The 24,005-nt window shown below is 37.5% G+C and overlaps 1 protein-coding gene across 1 annotated transcript in view; it reads right to left on the bottom strand.

The window, feature by feature from the left end:
• The window catches only part of LOC121167762 (neuropilin and tolloid-like protein 2), a gene marked incomplete at its 5' end in the record, with an annotated part of 35,695 nt that extends 12,001 nt beyond the window's left edge, over positions 1–23,694 (bottom strand). The window contains 5 exons of the mRNA XM_040997343.1: positions 4,431–4,659; positions 15,876–16,003; positions 16,108–16,131; positions 22,755–23,003; positions 23,554–23,694. Coding sequence (XP_040853277.1) covers positions 4,431–4,659; positions 15,876–16,003; positions 16,108–16,131; positions 22,755–23,003; positions 23,554–23,694 — 771 coding nt within the window. The remainder of the gene's footprint in view (positions 1–4,430; positions 4,660–15,875; positions 16,004–16,107; positions 16,132–22,754; positions 23,004–23,553) is intronic.
• Positions 23,695–24,005: the final 311 nt, after the last annotated feature.

The raw sequence follows: 24,005 nt of genomic DNA, 5'->3' as shown, positions 1-24,005 counted from the left end.
AAAACCTCAAAAGTTGGTTCTTTGTTAAGACAGTAAGACTGATAAACCTTTGGCTACAAAAAGGGGTCCAACTGTAAAAGTCAGAAGTGCAGGTGGGAATTTTACTGTGAACTTGCATATATACAGAGGATAAGAGATGTTAAGAACAATCGTATGTCAAATACAACACATCGATAACCTACATTAAGCATGTATCTCATTAAAACTGTTCCGCAACTGAAAAATCTAGTAAATCCTACCACTGTCAGGGATTGAAACAGTAATCAAAACCTCTCAAACAGAAAGGGTATTCATGATGATTTCTACTAAGCATGAAAAAGTTTAACAACAATCCTTCAAGCCCTTCAAAAAGCTGAAGGAACAGAAGCACTTTATACTTACTTCATTAAAGTTAACACTACCCTTATACCGAAGCTAAAGAAAGATACAGAAAATGAAAATGCATAACAATTTCCATCATGAGTATTTATATCAAAATCCTCAACAAAGTACTACTACAGAATCCAGCAACATGTAAAAGGATTGTACACCATGATCAGCTGGAATTTATTCTTAATATGCAAAGATTGCTCAATGTACAAGATTAATCAAAGTGACATCACACACATTAACTGAATGAAAGAAAAAATCATACATGATAATCTCAATTGATAAGCAAAAGGGTTTGACCGAATCCAATATTCTTCTGCAACATAATAAATAGATTAGGACTAGAAGGAAACCTCCTTAACAATAAGGGCCACGACTAAAACACTCACAACTAAGGTCCTACTCAGTGCAAGTTTTTCCAGTAAGATCAGTACCAAGAAAAGAATGCCCCGCCTACTCTATTCAACAAAATGGTGGAGTTCTATCTAGCACGAGAAAGCAAGAAAAGGAAATAAGGCATGCAAATTGTTAAGAAAAATACAAAATTACCCCATACATGCAGATAATATAGCATTATATGCAGAAAATCCTAAAGATCACACTCCACTGCCAATGAATTCAGCAAAAATATAAGATGTAAATCAATAAATAAAATCAACTGCATGTTTTCTAAACATTAACAATAAAAACCAGAAAAGGAAATTAATAATCCCATTTATATTTACATCAGAAACAGTACACAGCTAGAATTAATTTAATGAAGGTGAAAAAAAGATTAGTATGTTAAGAAATAAGATAACCTGCAGAAAGAAATTACAGAGGACTAACGGGAAGGCATTCTATATTCACAGACTGGAAGACTTACTGTAAGTTAGTTGGGAGGGCAAAGCCCCCTGAGACAATAGATGTCAGAGAAGGTGTGGGTGAAGTTTATTGGAGGGGAGATGAAAAACGACAGGATGAAAGTTACCAACTGGGAAAGATGTGCATCCTAACATTGTTACCCCTAAGCAAGCAGAGAGGAGGAGGCAGTCCTTCCTGGGTTATACTAGGAATAAAACCTCCCCTGAGGGTTTTCCAAACTTCATCTGGGAGAAGTGTGGCTGTACAGGTAGCTTTGCAAAGACTATTTTGTGAAGCCAGGTGGGACCAGAGACTCTGACACCTGGTGAGGAAGAGGAGAGGAAGCAAAGTCAGTAGAACTTGAAGAAGCCTGACCATCTCAAAGAATTCTCCTAGAAAAAGGACAAAAAGAAACTCATCTGACAGCTCAGACTATGCACTCGGCAAGAGGTCCAGGCACACATTCAGACTGCAAGGCAGCAAAGGGTAGAAAAGGCAACAGCAGCACAAGAGCCTTAAGGAGTGACAGGAGGAGAAGCAGAGCTGATGGGTGAGAGATTAAGGAGGCAGCAGGCCTGTGCTGGAAGCCCTGGCTCCTGAAAACTTCATGTGGCCTCCTACTCCACTGACTGCTCCCATGGGAGATGGCTTTTTTTTTTTCCTGCAAGTTGAAAAGCAACTGCTTAGCTGTTATTGTTTCCTTACTACTCCTGGTTCCTTTGCAGTGATCCCAGCAGTGCAGCCATTCATTCACCCAACTTCCTTTATTCATGGAAGAGCCTGTTGCCCTCCCCAGCTGCCACTGCCTGGGCTGAATTCCCACCAGGAGTCTAGACTAAATCCACAGGTCCTGTTGTGGAGTTATATAAGGCTGTGTTTGGAAACAGTGATTTGCTCCCTTCCCGTTGGTCTGACTTTGGCCAATTTGTGGGTAGCCTGTGGGATCTAGCACAGGGACAGAAAGTGACCGGCAACAGAAAGGAGAGCACTTTTTCTGCTCCCCAATACCATTCTCCTGTGCTAGAAATGACAGCCAGAAACCACAACCAGCAGCATTTGCAGTGTGGTTAAGCTGGTGTATGACAGCTCAACAGACCACTGTACCAGCGATCTAACCCAAGATCATTGCTCTCTGTATTTGCTATCACGTGAGTCAGCTGGTTCCTCTTCAGATCTCTGCTTAAATTCGTGGCAGTTAGAAAAAGAAAGGAAAAACCACTACCTAGAACCCTTCAGAAAGGGTACTGGCAACATCTAACTACTGTGACTTACAGCTTTTGATCAAGATGTAACTTCAAACACATTTAAAACACATATTAATAATATTGTTATTGTTAACAATTGCAAAATATCTGGAGTAACTCATGTGGTGATAGAGACAGCCTGAGTAAAGATGGTACAATGTTTTGCACAGCTAAAAAAAAAATGGTCTTCTACGGGATGATTTCTAGTACATACTGGTAAGTGAAAAATGCCAATGCAATAGAATACTGCTGCACTCACGTTAAAAAAGGATGGTTGACATAAGAATAAACATACCCACGTGTCTGTCATGAAGGCCTACACAGACTAAGAGCAGCAAACCAAGAATGAGGAGATGAGGCTGGGGCAGCTGAGAGGACACGGCATATACCTTTCAAATCTTATTATGTAACTCAGGGAACAAGAGTCATATCCAAAATAAAAGCAATTTAGAGTAACCATGGTGTGACAGGAGACAACACATATAAACAGTCTCAAAATTGATCTAAGCATATTATAAATAAGGTGACATGACCACATGGAGAGAGGAAAATAGTCAAGATTAGGGAACTATTTTGACAGTAATGCTAAAAAGAACTGCACATAAACGAAATACTCTGATAGGAAATAAATCACAGGGATAGGATTAGTAATCCTATAATTATGTGTATAATAGGGTAGAACAATTTTTTTTTATATAATTAGGGTTGCATTTCTCACTACAAGAAAAGGACCCCTGGAAATGTGAATGGTTCTAGGGTTGTCTCAAGACAGTGGTGCCAGAAAGCAAAGGATTAAAAAATAATTGTGTACACTTATACAAGAAGCAATCTTGAGAAACTCCTAATGACTAAAGCTTGATCTCTAACCAATAAAATAACATATTATGGAAAAGCAGCATTATAATGCAACAGAATAATAACATGCTTATGAACTCACACTGATTTAAGTAACTGAATAAAGTGAAGCTAAGCTGGCTCTTATAAGAGCATTCTAATAAATACATGTAGAAAGGATCATGGAACTTGAAAATTACTAATAACTATACAGGTAGAAAGCACCAATGACTACTAAAACGAATGAGCGAAAGGCTACTCGCACGACCTCAAAGAAAAGTAACTTGACAGTGCAGACAACCTTTAGACGGCCCCTTAATGAAAGGACTGAAGTTCATGTCACTAGCAGTAGGTCAGTCAGTACTGTGGACTCCTGCCTCACTGACAGGATATGCTGAGAAAGCCTCAGCGTTTCTGTGGGGTTCCTGACAGCAACACATATCCTTAATGGAATCCATATGAAAACATTAGGCACAAATCAAACTGACGAATATTTGCACTAAGTAACTTCTTCGAGCACTCTTCAAACACATCAGTATCATGAAAGACCAAGCAAAACTGACCACCAAAGACAGAGGGGCGCAGGAACGCAGGACACTGAAAAGCAATGTAGGAAATACCACTGGTAGGAGTGGCGATATCTGAATCAGATCCACCGATTAGGCAGGGACACTGTATCCACGCTAACTTTGCAGTTTTGCCGTGATTTTGCCAAGGCACAGAACTCTAAGGGGAATGTAAGCAAATACATATGAGAATGCTACAATTTTTATGACTTTCTGAAAGTTTAAAACTTAAAAATAAAGTTAAAGAAAAGAGCATATTTAAATTTGGGGGGACTATGATTTGGTATGTTCATAATTATTTACCAAGCTGAACAAATATTTCTAATTATTATTTTTACATCAGATAATCTTGAGGAAGTGTCTCTACAAACGTGTAATTCTTTTCATTTATTTGCACGTTTACAATGAGAAGTGTAGTGATTATTTTTAACCCATGATAGAGAACTCCTTGAGAACACTCAGATGCCTACCTCTTCTGTAACTTGTGGTTTCACCACGTTAATGTTCACTAAGTATATTGTAATTGAGTAAAAATTATGTTAATATTTCAATGATACATGAATTAGTTACTTACGCTCAATAAAGGAAGTAAAGAGCATTCTAAATCTGCTAAGCCGGCTGCCTTCATCTGCCCACATCCGTATCACTCCAACTCCTGTTTTAAGCATCACGTCATTGGCCACAGTGCTGCAAAACTTAGCCTTCAGATTTTCAATAGAACTGCTTCCATCATAGACTGCGACAAAGTTTCTCTTGCATTCATTCGAGTGCTCCATTTGATAATCTAAGAACCTCAAATAAATCTGTAACATTAAAACAGAAATACTGCTTCAAAAAAAAGATCATTTGGGTTTTTCTATTATCCGGTCAAAATGATAGACTGAATACTATAGCTGAAAGAAAAACACAATAGACAAAAGGCTGAAGCCTCAGTAGTTAATAGAACTAAAAAATTGGTTCTTTCATAATGGGAACAACCATGAAGGAACTGGAGTTCAGTGTTTTTATTATAAAGACAGATAACTTCTTGCTCCAGTGAGGCATAACTAGACTACGGATTTCCCTTTTGCAAAAGCAATTTCAAGGGCATTCAGCTAGAGGTTAAGACGCAAATTAAAAGGCCTAAGTGACTGTGTCTGGGTTTCACTCCTGGCTCTGGCTCCTAAGCAGCTTCCTGAAGCTAATTCAGAATCTAGAACGTAGTGGTGATGACCCAAGTCATCGAGTTCTTGTTGCCCACATGGGAGACCTGGATTCAGCTGCTGGCTCCCTGGATTGGTTCCAGCTTTTTTCCTTAGGAGCAAAAGCAGCCTCATGGTACCAACAAAGAACAGTCACTCACAATTCTATCAAACAGTGTGACTAAACAGTGAGCTTCTTTCCAGTCTGTACATTTTAAAACCTAAGATTCACTGTAATATGTGCAATGCACAGAAAGACTGCCTTTGCTCTTACACACCCAAAGTGCTCTTTTTGCAATCTATACTCTGGATAGCCATATGCACTCCTAGGTTGTCCTCAGGATAGAATTCCTGTTTTATACCTCCTTTTCTCAGAGATTTTACTCTTTAAGTAATTATGTCAACATTTCAGACAAAATATGAACTATACCATCCAAATAAGTATTATCAGCACAGTCTTTACACTTTACAGACATTTGGCTACTTAGCACTAAGATTTCTTAAAATATATTAGTCCATTCTTGTTTGCAGATTTCCTTTGCATGGTGGGCTTACAAGGACTTTAAGCATTAATGTCTGGAAGAATCTAATGAAGTCATGTCATGATTTATAGGTACAGAGACTCAGCAATGTCACTGGGTTATTAAGGCAAGCATCTGAGTTCAGATTGGTCTAATTCCAAAACATGTGTTATTCCCAATGTATAGTGTGTCTTATACATTGACATGTCATGTTCTCCAGTTGCTCATATGTGACTCTGCAATTTAAAGAAAATTATGAGTACAGAATGAAGATTTTCTCTGAATTTCACTTGGTTGAGGTAGCAGAATGCCACCTCCATCCTTTCAGGTGCTATATAAAACAAAAAAAAGTCATGTCACAGGTTTTTCTTTTCTAAAATACTTTGATGGGAGAAAACTAAAAGCAATTAATTAACAAATACAGTTCAAACAGTTAAGTTTATTGAAATGACCAGTTTTCTACTTTCATGAGCATGATGAAAAATGGCTAATGAAATAAGATTTTCATTTAAAAACTACAAAGTTCATCAGGCATATATTTTAGCATAAACGTGTTTATATATAAATACCATATTTATGTACATAGTTACCATTGACTCTCATTAACTTTTCAATTATTCTGTAATCAAACCACTCTGCTCATGGTTCTATGATAGTGAGCCATCACTTACACTGTAATTGTTTGCCTTCCCCATTACATTATAAGGTCTTCCAACAAGATTACAAGTTAAATTACCTCCCATACAATTCTTGCTTATAGAAGGTAATGAGTTAGTGACTGGATTTGTAAAATTGAATCGGCAGAACCAGGTATGGCCGGTCAAGTATTTACTTCCTGCTTTTATTTCAACAGCAAGATATGTACTCTTCAAAGATATATATATATTATATTACATATATAAATATATATATATTTAAAATCGAGACTTAAATATAAATCATGTGATAAGAATGGCATTCTTTCCTATTATGAACCAGTTAATAATTCAAGCAATTTTCAGAAAACATTTTCAGAAATGAAACCCTCAGAAAGTTACCACTGATAAATGGACTACAATACTTGGCTACCCTGCATTGTCAAAACACTGACATCTTTTTTAAAGAGTATTTTTCTTGAACATCATCCATTAACTGTTTCATCTCATTTTGAACATCCGAAAGTTATAACCTGTAACATTTTTTATTTAAAAATTTAAAAACCTTTAAAATTTAAAATGAAAATTCACTTAATAAAATCCAATAACATTCCCATGTCAACTGTGCATCAAATTTTAACTATCAATTTTCAAAAATCAGCATTCTCCAGCAGTCAATACTTGAAATATCTCCAATTTACATAAATATGGAATTATTTCTTCACAAATACTTCAATGAAGAGTAAGAAGATCTAAGAAACAAGGTTTAAGTTCATTTTAAGTATTTAATTCTAGCATTGCTAATGTTCTCTATTATTCCCAATATTCTTCCCAATTCCCTATTTTGCATGATTTTTTAATTCCTGTACCTTTTGATATTTTAAGAATCTTTAAAATCACAGTATTTTGAAATAGTTTATATTTTAAATTGCATCAGTTATAGAAAGACATCATCATTTGCACATTCTCCTAAGAGTTGCCTGGCTTCCTTCTGCCTTCAAGACGAATCTTCGGTAAGCATTCCTGCAGTCTCCTTACACACACAGGCTTACACTCTGTGGCTGCTTTGCAGCACATTATTTTCAGCTTTGCCAAAGAACATCAAACTACTTTCTAAAGTTGTAACAAATTTACAGCTCAAGCAAGAATTCCATCAAAAGGATTCCATTCCCCTCTGCTGCATCCTCTTGTGCTGCTCCTGTGTAGTCAAAATCACTTCCAGTTTCCATTAACAGCTACTATACATCCCCTTAAATGAAGAGCCACAAAACAAACTCAACATCCGGGAGAAAAAAGAAATTAACAACACCAAGAAGTTAAACAACATGCTATTAAATGACTAACGTGTAGCTGAAGAAATGAAAATCAAGAACCTTCTTGAAGAAAATGATGCCACTGCATGATCTACGAGTCACTGAATGATTTAATCAGAAGAAAGTGTTTTGAAGAGATGAAACCAACAAAACCCATGTGATATAGTTTCCGCTGATCTTTGTAGAGCTGTGTCTCCTCCAGACAATAAACAGATGGGTTTTGTTTTTTAATCCAGTCTACTAATCTATGATGTTTGAGCTTAAGCCATTTACATTTAGGGTTAATATATATGGGTGGTACTTTGGTCCTGTCATTTTAGGAATGGGTTGTTCATTGTTTAGTCTTCTGTTGTCATTTTACTGGGATGTTCTTCCCATTTGCCTTGGTTTTGTTGGGTGCTATTCCTCTTCTCTGTCAAAAGAACATCTTGAGGTATCCTTTCTAGGGCAGGTTTGGAAGAGGCAAATTCTTGTAACTTTTCTTTACTCTGGAAGAATTTTATTTCATTTTCAAAGACTAAAGAAAGCTTTGCTGGATATCTTATCCTAGGCCGACATGTCATTTAACTTCATGGCATTGTAAATTTCTATTTTTCTTTCTATTGTTGATTTTGTATTATGACTTTTCATTTAAGGGGATGTACAGTAGCTGTGAAATGGAGACTAACATCCAGATGTGAGGATGCAGTGTAGTATGCATTTCTGTTTCCAGACAAAGATGGACTTACAATGAAACTGTTTACTATATCTTGACAATAGGATTCTGGACTCTCTGCCATTGTCCATGCCTGCAATGATGGACATATGACTGAGTATGAAGAACTATATGTTAGTAATGATATAAAGGAACTAGGTGGGGGAGGAGGGAATTGGGGAGGGGATAAGGGAATATGGAACTGTATCATAAAATGATAGCAATAATAATAAAATGTAAAAAAAAACCAGGAAGAACAACAGTATCAGGGCTTCATATTGATGTACCCAAGTATGTGCCAATTTGCCGCAATGAATTTGTGCGCCATACAAATCTCTATTGATGTCATATTGCAAAATCATGTTCCCCCTGACAAAACAGCAACTTGATATTAAGTTAGTATCACTCCAGATATTATTCTTCTTTATATCACTTCCAGCCTTCATCCCTGGTGACCACGGTCTGATTCCTGTCCCACAGCTGTCACCTAACTCAAAGAATCACATATTTAACCTTTTTGGAGACTAGATTCTTTCGCCTGGTATGACATATTTGATAATTTATTTTTATTGTTGACTGTATTTCACTATACAGATGTACCAGTTTATTTTCTCAATAGTTAAATAACTGGATCGCTTCCAGTTTCTAGCTAGTAAACATTTACATAAGGGTTCCTTGTGTGAACACCAGTTTTCTTTTTTCCTGTATCTATGTCCACAAAAGACTGCCGAGTCATATGGCACTTTCATAGGAAGCCAGATGTTTCGCAGAGTGGCTAAATGATTTTACATTGCTGCCAGAAATGTATCAGAATCTCATTTGGTTTACAGTTCCCAGCACTTGGTGTTAATTTTCTTAAAATTATGTTTTTTTTTAAACAAAGGGGATATATTGTCACAAGATTATTTTAATTTGAATTTCATAATGACTAAATCTTTGGTGAATGCCAGTCAAAAGCCTGCCCATTTAAAAACTGATCTTTATTCTGAGCTTTGAGTAACGGACACACAGCAAATTTGCAGATGTTTTCTCCCAACGTAGGGGGTTTGTCTTTTCAAGAAGCAGCTATCTTTCACAAAGTTCTAAGAAATGAGTACAATTTATACATTTTCCCTTTATGGATGTCCCTTTGGTGTTATATCTAAGAACTCAAATTCAAAAATTTTCTTGTAAACATTTAATGGGCCTGACTCAGTGGTCTAGCGGCTAAAGTCTTCACCTTGAATGTGCCGGGATCCCATATGGGCGCCGGTTCTAATCCCGGCAGCTCCACTTCCCGTCCAGCTCCCTGCTTCTGGCCTGGGAAGGACAGCCCAAAGCCTTGGGACCCTGCATGTGTATGGGAGACCTGGAGGAAGTTCCTGGTTTCTGGCTCTGGATCAGCTCAGCTCCGGCCACTGTGGTCACTTGGGGAGCGAATCACTGGAAGGAAGTTCTTCCTCTCTGTCTTTCCTCCTTTCTGTATATCTGACTTTGCAATAAAAGCAAAAATCTTAAAAAAAATTTTTATGACATCATTTGCGTTATGACATAATAGGTATAGGTCAGGGTCCATTTTATTTCAAATTGTCCCAGCACTGTCGGTTGAAGATTATATCTTCACCACTGAGCTACCTTCAGATCCACCAAAAATCAACATATTTGTATAAATCACATTTCCAGACTTCTGCTTTGCCCTTTTTTTCAGTACCACATTGTCTTGGATGTTGAAGTTTTACAGAAAACTCATAAAATTACCTAGCAAGTCTCCTACCTTTGTTCTTAAAATTATTTTGACTTTTAACTCCACAAGTTCTAGAACTAGTATGTCAACGTTTATCACAAATGTAGCTGGGACTTCAACTAGAACTGTTTTCTTCTCTATACATCAACCTTGAAAGAACTGGCATTTTAGCATTGTGAGCTATCAACACATGCTAAGAGCACGTTCCTCACTTTTGGTTCTGTGGCCCCTGCCCTACCTCCCCTACCCCATCATGATATTATAAGCTTTCAGTTTACAAATGCTGGCATACTCAATCTCAGGAGAGTCTGTTATTTTAAATCATACTATTTCATTAATTTTGAGTTTCAATGACTTGCAGCTGGTACACACAAACTTATTTTTCTATACTGGTTTTGTGTCCTGCAACCTTGCTGAACAGATTCTTTTGTTCCAGGAACTTTTTAATAGATTTTACAAATAGACAATCACACATCTACAAAATAACAATTGCTTCCCCTTTTGAAAATAAGATCTTATTTAAATGAGATGGGGAAGAGGAGAGAGCACCTTTTCAGCCCTGGTTGATTCCTCCAGTAACTTTAACAGCTAGAGTTGGGCCAGGCCAAAGCCAGGAGGCAGAAGCTTCATCTGGTCTCCCACAAGGACGCAGACGCCCAAGTGCTTGGGGCCATCTTTTGTTGTTTTCCCAGGTACATGCGTGGAACAACAAGGAACTGCATAGGTACCTACATGGAATGCCAGCATTGAATGTGGCAGCGTAACAAGTTACGCCAAACACAAGCACCCATTTGCTCCTTTCCAGTTACGATGCTGTTTCCCAGTGGTTGCTATTTGATTTCTATTTGAAAGGCAGAGCTGCAGGAGGATAGATAATCCTCCATCACCTAATTCATTCCCCAAATGGCTATAACGGAGAGTACAACAGGTCAGGAACTTGTAGGTTCTTCCTGAGTCTCTGACATGGGGGAGCAGGTACCCAACTCCTTGGACCATCCTCTGTGGGTTTCTCAAGCCTATCAGTATGAGCTGGATCCGAAGTGGAGCAGGTAGGACTAAAACCAGGATTCCAGTTATCCAGGGAGAGGTTAATCTACCTATGCCACAATATTGTACCCACAGCTGCAACTTCTAATGTGGTGTTGAACAGAAGTAATCTTGCTGTTTTGAAGGGGAAGGAATTCGAGCTTTCATCACAACATATTGTGACAGCCACTGGTTAGTAAGATTTGTGGATAGTTGATTAGTCCTCTGTTAAACTTTTCCTGAGGTTTTGGTCATGAGTGAGTATTAAATTTAAATAAGTGAAAAAATAATTTTCTAGTCTTTTACAAGGTAAATTATACTAAATTTTCAAATTTTGAACCAGTCTTGCTTTTTCTGAACTAAATCAAAGTGGTTGTGATGGATGTTTTAGATATTGCTTGACTAGCTGTTGCTAGTATATTGAGGGTTTTCGCATATATTTTCTTGAATGCTGATCAATTTTTTTACATTTTACTTGTGGTATAAGTAATATGTGTCTGACAAACTTGGAAGTGTACCTATTTCATTTCCTGAAGTGTGTGAAAAACACACACTCTATCTTCCTTAAATTTTCAGAACAATCTGCTAGTGAATCCACTCAGCCTTGGCATTTTATTAGGTCTCTAACTACGAATCTGATGTTTTGGATAAGTATAGGATGATTCACGTTATGTATTTCTGAAAATGTCTGGACAGTGTACCTTTTGAAGAATTTGTCCATTTCACATAAGTCATCTGACTTCTGAGCAAAAGCTGTTATTTTTTAAATGTTTCTTCTTTACCAATGTTTTCTTCTCCTAGGATGTAAATGATACAAACATTAGACTTTCTGAAACTGCTTAATGAGGTTCTTGAAGCTCAACTTGTTTTTAATCTTTTTTTAAACTTCAGATTAATTCCTACTGACTGATTTTTAAGTCTACCTCCTCTCATCTCCAATCAGCTGTGGTGCCTATAGAGAATACTTATTAAAAATCTTCATATATTTTTCCTTTTAGTTGAAAATTTCTACTCTTCTTTTTTTTGTGGCTTCACAGGTCCTCTCAAGAAAAATAAAATTATTTATATGAGAGAGGTACTGAGAGAGAGAGAGGTAGAGAGAAAAACAGGCATGTTTTATCCATTGGGTCACTCTCCACATGGCTGTGACAGCTAAGCACGGGACAGGCCAACGCCAGCTTCATTGTCTCCCACATCAGTGATTGGGTCATGTTCCCAGGACATTGTCAGGGAGCCAGATCAGAAAGGCAGAGCATCTGGGACACGAACCAACGTGTGCACGGAATGCTGGTGTTGCAGTTGGTACCTCTGCCCGCTATGCAACAATGCCAGTCTTTGTAGCTGGATTTCTATGCTGCTGCACTCTTGTCAGGTTTACCTTTACCTTACAAAGTAGTTCTACTGATGCTTTAAAAGTTTTTGACACTCTGTTAACTGGATCCTGTTAGCACTGTGATCTGCAGAGTGTCTTTCATTTAGGAATTGACCAGATTTTCCTGGTCTTTGGTTGAATAAGAATTTTCTGGAAATTTGAAAGGGAGCATCCAAGTACAAGTGCCTTCATCTATCAGTTCACTGATCAAACGGTTCTAACAGCTGCAGCCAGATCTGGGAGCTAGGGAGGCAATCCAGGCTTCCTATGTGAGTTACAGGGACTCCATTATTTGAAACACCACCACCACCTTCCAGGATCTGTGTTGGTGAGAAGCTGCAGTCTAGAGCCAGAAATGGGAATTGAACTCAGCCATTCTAAAGTGGGATGTGGGCATGTTAACCGTTAGGCTAAACACCTGTTTGTGCTGTAGTTTTGCTTGCATTGGGTACTACAGTTTACATAGTTTGAGTAAGTCCCCCACATGTTCATATGTCATAAGCTCTGTCGTTAGTGTAGCAATGTTGATAGATAGTAGAATGTTCCAGAGGTGAGAGCTAGTGGATGGATGATGACTAAGTCATTATATGATGTGGCTCCTGGTAAAAATTGATGCAAATCTCTTAGGACACCTCCTAATTCTCAGAGTTTTTGGGAAATGAACAATCATGGCCCCCGTGTCTCTCTTGCCCCACCTCTCAGTATGGATGTCATCATCTTCTCACACACACCCCCACTATGCCATCCTCCCTGTCGTGCAGTCTAAGCGCCTCCTAACCAGGAGGGTTATGCTCTTTGACTTCCAGCCTCCACAGCCGAAACAAATACTCTATACATTACCTAGCTTCTGATCTCCTGTTATAGCATAAAAAATGGAGTAAGAGTCTCAGACAGCTTGAATGTCATTTGTGAGTTGAGGATTCTGCCAAGACTGTATAAACTGTTGATTTTTGTTATTTGTATTGTTTCACTAGGCAATCAAATGAGGTTTGGATAGCAAGTTCTGTCTCACTTTGTGGGGGTGGCAGTCCCAATATTGGCTCAATTTTCAAAGCATTTGTGTTCTATGTGGGTTTGCTGATTCTCACTTTAACTGCATTGTCAGAATCTGTTCTGACAAACATCAGTATATGTTCAAACTTTCTTTGATAGTCTAGGGCATGGAGCAATTTTAAGAAAGTTTTAACATACGCGGTAGAGAATGTATAGGGAGTAAGGTAACATGTCCATACGGTGTCATTTTTTGTGCCTATTCCTTTTATGCTTGATCTACTAGTTACTGATGTAAAGGAACTGTCCATGGTAGCTGTAGATTTCTCAATTTATTCTGGTGATTATCCATTTATATTTTGTGTATTTTGAGGATACATTATATATACACTTTTAAGTTACTTTATCTTCCTTGTGAATTACTGATATTCATGATTTCCATTTTTTAATAGTTGTATCAGCTCTCTTTTGATACCTGCCTGGTATTCCTATTCTATTTTTTTTTACTTTCAAATTTTCCTATAAACAGGAAATATCTGAATTTTTATCTTAGCATTTTATTCATTTATTATTTTTTTTCTCAGAAATACCCTTGTTTTCAACGAGGCTAGTAGGTTATGGAAATTTAGATAAAGAAATAATTTTTCTCTAAACACTTCAAAACAGTCTTCTGTTGTTTTTAGGCTTCCATTTTTCAGAAAAGGTGTTTTCACAGTTACAGAGATGATTCTTTCATCTATTGGTTCACTCTCTGAAACGGCTGCAACAGGTAGCACAGAGCCAGGTGGAATCCAGGAGCGTCACCCGAGTCTCCCACATGGTTGGCAGGGGCCACCTGCTGCTGTTTTTCCCAGGCATTGGATCTCCAGTGGAGTAGCCTGTGTAGAACCAGCAGCCATACGGGATGCTGGTGCTGAAGGTGTCAGCTTTACTCACCAAGCCACATAACAACCCCAGGGTTTCCATTATGCTACTGATACTTTTGGGTGTCAATCTTAGAATTATCCCTTTGAGAAAATCTTTTTTTCCACTCTGCTTGTTTTAAGAATGTGTCTGCCTTGGTTTCAATGTAAGAAGGTATCACTTAAAAACCTTTTTTTCACTTGCCTGGAGTCCTTATTTGTCATGTCATTAATCAAATCTTGAAATATTTTCTAGTAACAGCAAAACAAAACAAAAACCTATCACTCCCTCCTAGCACTATATTTTGGGTAATATCCTCAGATGTATTTTTCAGTAACATACTTTGCAAGAAACATCCTGCTACAGTCAGGAGGGGAAATGAAGGGAAGAGTTGCCCAATAACTATAATGCATGGAAGTTCTCGCTACCTTCATTTTTTCCCCCTTAGACACTGAAAACTCTTTAAGTTCTTGGATAATCTGAGAAACTTCTGTTAACTCTTCTTCATGGTGGGTTATGAAAAGAGATTCTGCAAATTTTGGGTTGTCAGCCTGCCTGCCTTCTATTGATGTAAAATTATATCCCATATGTTGATAAAGGTTAGGTCTAGGTATAAAGTCTTAAGGGAGATGCCAGCCTCACTAGTTATCTTTTATATAGGCCCAAGAAAACAAATCTGGCATCAAATTGTCATAGTGGGTATCTCTTTTTGTGTTCTATCCTTTCATGTTCTACTTTGCAGATTCCAGCTTTATGTGAAGAAGTCTCAGAGGTTCACAGAAACCCTACGCCTTCTTTTTTTTCAGTGTGTGGTTAGAACTTGGCACATCACCCTCTGGCAGTTACAGGTTACTGAAATCAGCCAAGGTAATCTGAATCATCAACATAAATGCTAATTTATAGCTGTCTTTGTTCATTTTTGGAGTATACATATGATTCTAAAGGGACATTTACTCAATGTTTCCCGTTTCTTTTTAACAGCTAAGTTTTCTGGGTATTTAATCTACAGTATTTATCAGGACTGTAGAGCTGACTTTCAGGGTATGTTCTCCCACTCTCTTTTCTTTTTCCTATTTTTATACACATATACATTAAGTGTAATTTTAATTCCATTGATTTCCCTAGAATAAATTAAAGGCAGAAAGCAAAAGCAGTTAGCAAGCAATCTCAAGCTGTCAGAGTTATTTAAAAACATTCTTCTCTGCAGTACTTTCCAATACAGCTCTCCATGGTTAGCAGAGTGTGCCACAGTAAGAAAAGAGAACTAATTCTCAACAAGTTTGTGTTTTACACTGCTAGGGTCACTGTGTGATCTTTGACAGGTTACTTTAACTTCTTGCAGCTTTTGCGTCCTTATAAAATAAGGTTTTTATGAATCCCACTGATCAATAGCCGCACTCACCAATCATGAATTCACAGATTTTAAGAATCTTAGTCTTTTAAGATGAATACATTTAACATATGTATAATGCTCCTGAACTTTACATTTCAGTTTACTTAAATAAAACATGAATCTTAATAGCACCCTCAAAAGTGACAAGGTTTTAATGCTTAGTATCAGATTGTATAATGATGATCTTTTTGGCACAAACTGAAACAATATATCTAACAAACTATCTCATTACACATGTCCTCTGAGGTGACCCGTCAGACAGTAATACCTTAGCTTTTGGAGTGGCCTTAATTGTCCATATGCAATCAACTGCTTGGCCAGGTTTTGTTTTTTCTTCTTGTTCCACCTGACTAGAACGTACTATTCCATCAGCTCCTGAGAGCTCAAACTGGCAATCTAGAAGAAATAAATGAATGATGTTGAAAGGAAAATAAGACTGACTCAAAAAGTCACAGGGAGAAAGAGGTAATATACTAAACCTGGGATGGGATTTAAAATACCTCCTAGGTAGGTAAAGTCTGGATCTGTAACAGAAAAGAGAACAAAGTCACTGCCATTGAAACAGTTACTGCACAGCCAACATCTTAAGTTATTTCTAGAGCCCCAGTAAACACCAAGGTAAGAGAAGTTATCACTGACGTTGCATATATACAATTGCTCATTTGGAAGCTCACTTATATTTATGTTTTTAATTCCATGACATATTAAAATGTATTTATGTTACTTGAAAGCTCACTTAAATGGTCAAGAACAGTTGCCAGAGTATTGACAATTATATATAAAAAAAGTTTGAACAATACAGTGGACTGTTATATACCCTCAAAAAGAAATATAATACATTTTTGCTCATGTTAAATTTACCTCCTAAATACAATAATCACTATTCCAAAACACTACAAATCTACTTACCCCACTGAATTGTGAACTGAGAAATGATTAAACAGTAAACTTTGCTAAATACATTCTACTACAGTAAAAATAAGTCAATAAAACTAGAAAACTGGTATTTTAAAAGCATGTGAAACTCAGTTAAGAACTTTATTACATCACATTTCCAGAATGAAAACGCTGAGGAACTGTCTCAGAATCATCAACCTGGCAAACCTATTTAAGCACACACTTTACTGTATATAAGTGGCTGCTTTATTCTTTTTAAAATTGTTATCTTTAATCCCAGACACTGTAGGAAGTTATCAAACAACATATTGAAAAAGTGGGAAAATATTACTAGCTTAATTTACAAAAAATCTAGTAGACTGTTCTTTTAACACTAAACTTTTCCTTGCTAAAAGGGAACAACCAGTATATATTTCACACTAAATCCTTTGTAGAAAAATGTCAAACAGAAATTTAAACAGGATCAGCAAAGGGAGAAAGTCCAGGCACTATCTGGCAAATTAATGAGAACCTCTTTATAGGTAGGCATGAATTCCAGAACATTGTAATTATTGCTCTGAAATATACATAACTTTACCAGTTATCTCCTGAAAGTGACAATTCATTAGGAGATTCCATGTCAATAAATACCACCAATAGCTTAGAGAACTTTACTTCAAAAATGCTAACTTCTCAGTATTGTTAATGGATTTCAGAAAAAAATTGTAATCCAATCCCAGTTTTGCTTTTATGTAATTCAAAAAAAATCAGTTTAAACGGGATTATTATGTAATTCTCCTGACATTTCTGTCATTACTTTAAAATAGTGTGTACAGAAACTGAGGCATGATATAATGCAAATAAATGGTAAAAGTCTAACTCAAGTATTTTATAATTTGTATTTAACTATATGCCATATAAGATTGCTCTCATGATATTTAAAACTACAGGAAAAAAACTATATTTCTTCAAATTAAGCATTTTTTACATGTATAGCTGGCATATTAAACCATTTTTCATTGTAATAACATATCTGAGGTAAGCTGCTTTACACAGAAAACTAACTTATCCAGCTCACAGTGCTGGGGGTTCATGGTCATGGCACCTCCATCAGACTGGCTCTGGTGAAGGCGTTAATGGGGGGAGCATTAAAATGGAGATCATAACACTAAAAAAGGAAGCCAAAGAGTATGGTCTGTTCCTATTTTCTCCTATGGGGTCCTATCTCTTCAAATGGCCTCACCACCTATATAAGCACTACACTGAGGAGCAAGGGAGGACAAACCACATACAAACTATGGCAACTGGCTGACTTTTGTTTTTTAATGTCTAACAGCATTGTTTGATTCCTGCTTTTTCTGTTTTAAAATAATCTTTCATGAGAAAGAGTTAGAGATGAAAGACAAAGATTGATCTTCCATCTTGCATCTCTGTAACTCACTCTGGCTTCCGGCTGTCCCAACCATGGGAAAGTGAAGCCAGAAGCTAGACTTCATCCAAGCCTCCCACACGGCTGGCAGGGGCCAAAACACTTTGGCAATTTTTCACTGCAATTCCCAGGTCACTAACAGGAAGTTGGTTTGGAAGCGGAGCAGCAAGACACAAACCAGCACCCAGATGGGACGCCAGCATCCCAGGTGTCCACTCTACTTGCTATGCCATTAAAGCTGGCACTTTTTTTTCTTACAAGAGGTCTATGCTTATAAAGAACCAATTCATGTGTAAAATTTTGAAACGATGTCACAACGACACTGAAGTCTCAATACTTAAGTTAACTGGTATAACAATATAAGCAAACATCTGACCAATAAAACCAGATCAGTTATTTCAATTCAGACTATTGGCTCTTAAGTTTATGTGAACCGCTGCAAAAGGCAGAATATTCCATGTATAGCCTGGTCAATCATTTACTTTCTGGCATTTTGTTTTAAAAGCTCACTAGTTACTTTTTTAGATTTTTTTATTTAAAACAATTGTATTTATTATTGAGGTACACAGATGGACAGAGTATTCGTATCTACTGGATCACTCTCTAAATACCTGTAACAGCCCCAGGCCAGAGCAGGAGCCTGTATGCGAAAGCGGAAACAAGGTCTCTTGGAGTAAGTTGTTCTGGTTGCTGGTTGGTCTTGTGGATCTCTTGCATGCATTTGTTAAGGGATCTTAAAAAGAAGTTAAATCTTTAGTCCTAGTAGGATGATCAGTAGGCCACAACATAAGAGGAAAGAAATGCCCAAGGGCAGTCAGCTAACAACATATGAAAGGATCCTTTTGAGGGAACTCCTTTTACGGACTTATACATTCTGTCAAGATTTTGGAAGTTTCCAATTCAATCTAGCTACAAGTATTTATCCAAGTATAGCACAAGTTATCTGTGATAGCACAAATAGTGTGTTGTACAGGAAGGCAGTAACCTAAGACAATTTGGCCACTCAGGGCTACATACACAAGGGACTCTAAAGATTGGGTTCTAATAGTCAAAGAAAGAGAATGAATAATTGTAATGCTGTAGAAAAGTTGGGCAAAGGGACATGGACAATCCAGTAACACAGAGGAAGAAAATAATAGCAAAGAGGGTTCTCCAAGTCTGAACTAGCTCATTTGAAGGCTCTACTGGCCTGGTGTCAATTTATGGGAAGCAGGTTGCTCAGCTATTGTCTGCTGCTTGTTGTCTGATTCTGGTCAGTTTGATCTTTGTGCTGGGGACAGAGATGTACTTAGCAGGAGGGTTAGTGGCTTTTTTAAAATTAAGAGATATACTTCCAATAGTTCATGGTTTCCAACTAACTTCTAGAGTTAATTAGGAATACCAGAGAGTTTCTTTCAACAAGTTGGAGATAATTTTAAGCTGGAGTTTTTTTTTCCAATAAATGCAGCCTCCCAGCCTCAGGTTGTATACGTAGACTTTATCTACTGGGAGTGCGATGTTCAAAAAAATCTTTGGTCAACTTACTATTGTGTGGTATAATGTTAATGACCTACTTTCAAGAAGCCTCCTTTATAGAGTATGGACTGTTGAAGTCCTTTATCTAGGTGCACAGGGTGGCGGTATGGATCTCAAAAGACGCTAACTGGGATGGTTATCCAGCCGAGAAACTCACAACCCACTCTCAGGTCTGAATTTGAGTTCCAGCTCCAGTTTTCCAGCCAATGGACATTCTGGGAGGGAGCAGGTGATGGCTATCAAGTGTTTGGGCCCCTGCCACTCACCTAGCAGTCCTGGACTAAGTTCCTGGATCCTGGCCCTTGGTCTGGTCCAGATCCAGTTGTGTGGGCATTCAGGGAGCAATCCAGTGGGTAGGGATTCTGTCTGTCTAAAAAGAGAAATAACTTATTCTTCCCTGTAAGAATATAATGGACAGATCTTGAGCCACAGCAGACTAAATTCTACCTATGTTACTGCCAACTGGGTTTATTCTTCTACTGGTTTATTCTAGCAGTCCAGAATGGACATGTGGATGAACGGGCTGGATTTTACAATCATTCTGAATTAGTCCGCCTTGTCTATCTGCTGCCATGGCCGTGGTCTAATGACACAGAAACACTTAAATTTAATATTAAAAACAAGCAAACAGTAATGAGCACATACAGGTACTTCCATGATTTGGAAAGCTGACTAAAACTTAATTCCCAGACTCAAAAGAGCCACTTGGCAATGGAAAATGACCCATGGGCACATAAACTCTTGGGAATATAATGGGAGACATTTGAGCAGAGAGGGCAAGTCTCCTAACAGCAATGTTGTCTGCACTGCATCATTTAGTTATTCCAGTGGGGAATTCCTAAGGGTTAAATTTCCTTTTGTGGACTGGGAGAATGGGATATGAATTTGGGTCTACAAAAAGATGTTCCTTTTCTCCAAAACAAAACTCTTCTTTCCTCTTCTGATCATCAATAAAGTCACTTGGTCCTTTATTATCCTAGGATATAAGCTAAGGGTCTGAGAAATGGTAGAAAACAGGGGAGGGAGCCTTCAGAGGCCATGACATGTAAGATCTCCTGGAAGTTGTCTGTTACCTTATTTCCTTTGCTCTTGTCTGTCTGAGCAGATCACTGGCTCTGAATTTCAATGACAGTTGGACCTTTGGAGCTTGAATTATGTTTAAAAGGTCAAAGGCATGTTCTATACTCTTTATGCAGTATCCCAAGAAAGTTAGTAAGTCTGTATTCACAGCATGCCAAAATCAGGAGTCCTACGAAAAGAATACCTACTGTCTATACAGAGATTAGCAATTTTTTCTTTAGCTATTAAGGCTTGCCCTAGTGTGGGCAATAGAGTTCAGCTTGGCATGTGAACCTGGACTCAAAAAGGGACCCTCATACTCTAGAATTTCATACCAGGAAACTTTAACTTTTCATTCTAAGTGGAACGAGATGTGGTAATTGCACTACCCTGAACTCAGGACTAAAGTGAACTGTGTTTTCAGAAGATTTCTTCCCATTAGAGGGCTACTGAATGGAATCAGATGAGGTGATTTTTAGTAAATGTGCATAGGCTCAGACATCAAATCAAGGAAAAATTCAGTAGTCATTGTGGGCAGTAACTTGCAAATTTCATAAACCTTGGTTCTTAGTGCAGGGAAGAAGCAAAGTCAACATGCTTAGAAGAAATGTAGGATCATGTTTAGATCCACGGGTGTCAAGAGGTAACCCCAACATTTAACTGACATCTGTCAGAACTGAAGTTTTTCCGTTGGAATCTTATAATTTAACAGTCCAGATTATAGAGTAAGTGGATGATATTGGCAAGGCAAGCTTCCTAGGACAGGGAACACAAAAGCAGAGTGTTGTGCTAAACCGGAAAGCTAGATCAGCCCGAAGGATTTGAGAGAAGTAGGATAAAGTTTTCAAATATTTCCTTAAGAATGGACTGTCTGAGTGCACTCTTTCTAGGCAAAGGCAAAGAGGTATTAGCTTGTTGGAGTCTACCGGCACACTCAAAAAGGCACCAGCAGTCAGCAGCTGAAAAACTACTGGCAGTGGAAAACACGGGGCAAGGGATCAGGGATCATGGTGTACTGGAATACAGGAATATAGGTTATTCCTGTATCCATAGCTGAATGGATCTGAAGTCTTACACAAATATCCAAATTATTTCATTAGGTTTGCAAATGGGAATGATAGGACAGTTCCAAGAGTTCACTGTATCCCATTTAGAGCTTTAGGGCTGAAGCGGGTACTGGCTGATATTGGAGAAGTGGTTATTATATCCACCTGATTTCAACTGGTGGTGATGAATGGATATTGGACTGTGCCTTCAGGCAAGCGTGAGCAGAGTAAGACTGACAAAACAGGAGGAAAACTGAGTACAGACTGCCTCTATGAGGTCACAGGAAAGGTCTTCTGATGGGGATAGTCTAGCATTACCTTTCCCCTGAGGGAGAAGGAAACAGGGCAGCTTTCTAAAGTCTTTGAGGGAGAAATGGAGGCCAATGGAACATTTACACAGATTTATACATACATACATACATATATATCACCTATAAAGGCTTACATTAAGAAGTAAATACATAACTTATGGTTATAAGCTATATAAATGCTATATTGTTGAAACAGTCACAGGATTGAACACTTGGGGGCAGAATGGGTTAAGTTAAAGATTTTGAGATGAAGAGAAAAAGAAGATGGAGGAAGAGATTGCTGTGATGGTGATGTGGCCATACTCTCAGAAATGTTGGCTAGCACTGAAAGCATTAAGAGGCATTAGAGCCTCTCCAAAACGCCTAGTAAAATTAACTTCACACTACATTTTGGACTTCTGGCCTCTAGAACAGAGAATATGTGCTTTTTTGCTTAACTTAACGAAATTTCAGATTAATTCTGACAGCCTCAGCAAATTAACACAGCAAGTAGTGAATTTCAAGCACAACTTTGCACTGAACTTTCACAGCTGTTAGATGGCACAGAAGGCATTCAGACAGGTGCGGAGTCCTCCAAGTCCAGAGCAGTTTTCTATCACTGTATATTTCCTAGAGTAATCAAATGAGTGGTTTAACAGATCCAATGGGAAAAACCCACCAAAATAACTTCTGTGGGGAATTATGAAAGACAACTGGCTTATTAATTTTTACAATGTATTTAATATTGCTATGAACAAAAGGCAACATTTGATGCTTCAAAACCAAAGTGATATGGCTCAGTTTTACTGTTGTTATTTTTAGCCTTCAATCTTGATAATTTAATATTTATTTAACTTGATAAAATATCTTTTCTAATCTTAAGATTCCAAAATCAGAGATACTCAAAATCAAAAATATAATTTAGTATTTACCTGGAATAAATGAGTATTTTGCTCGAAATCCCAGTCCTTCAAGTTCTTCATCAGAACTAAACTTAATCCACATAAACCTCCCTGTTGATCTAATTAACGGAGGGCTTTTCATGCCACAGTAACGATCTATAAGAGGGGAGAAGCCAAAAGGTCCATCTCGAATTTCCAAGTGATCAAATCGACATTCAAATGATGGCTCTATATAATAATGTTCATCAAAGGTCAATTCTATTCTTTGACGTGGAGCAGCTAGAAAATAACAAAATCAGAGGAACACAAATTAGAATATAAACATGCTGACACAAATGACAAAAAGGAAAGCAGTCTCTGACTAAGGCTTATAATGAGAATTGTTATAAAAGTCATAATAAATTTTAGATTTTATGATAAAAATGTTACTCTGTAAAACTACAATAAATTTCCCCCTTTGGCATATGATACTTATTAAATTAGCTAATGTACTCAACTGATTAATGAGTTCAGAAGCTAATGCTTATTTCATGATAGCATGTATCATGATATACAAAAAGAAACAGAAATAAAAACAATTCACTAATGTAGACAAAAATTTCATGAAGTCCATTAATGGATGCCACTTAAGTCTTCTATCAAGGGCGTTTTAAATATAAAGTTCTTGTAAAATTGCAACTATTACTTTGTTAATTGTTTCCTACAGAGAAACCTATCATTCTGATAATTTAATTCAAAATACACTATAAGCTTACATTTTGTCCAAGCTGGTTTAAAGTAAAGGTTAAAAAAAAATATACTCAACAAAAGGTAGAAACTGGTCAAATACCTTCCAAGATGTAGATACATTCCTTGTTTGGGGGGTACGAATCAGGATAATTTGGTGACGCGAAATGACCTCCATTGCTGGTTCGAATCCAAATGCCACACTGTGTTGCTGGACTGTGCTTGATTCCAATATTTTGTCCATCTCAGGAAAGAAAACATTATTCAATACATTAACTATAGCAAAACTGAATAACATTTTTCTCACTCTCCAACGTTCCATGTAGCTACCCACTCTATGTTACATACCTATTTCCCTAAAAACCTCTACCAAATTTTAACACAGTGAATTTAAATACAATAGAAGTGGAGGACTTGTAAGGTTATATACTGTGCTTGTTGGAAAAATTTGCTAGAGAGTAAGAATGTTGTGTCAGAGAGAGCAGGAAAATAAAATGTTTATATTCTACAAGGAGAAAACTACATGTGAGAATTTGGTAAAATTTAATATAAAAC

Source organism: Ochotona curzoniae, unplaced genomic scaffold (genome assembly GCF_017591425.1).
Source record: "Ochotona curzoniae isolate NIBS_2020 unplaced genomic scaffold, NIBS_Ocur_1.0 patch425, whole genome shotgun sequence".
Taxonomy (NCBI): Eukaryota; Metazoa; Chordata; class Mammalia; order Lagomorpha; family Ochotonidae; genus Ochotona; species Ochotona curzoniae.
This window is presented reverse-complemented; position numbering and strand designations above follow the sequence as displayed.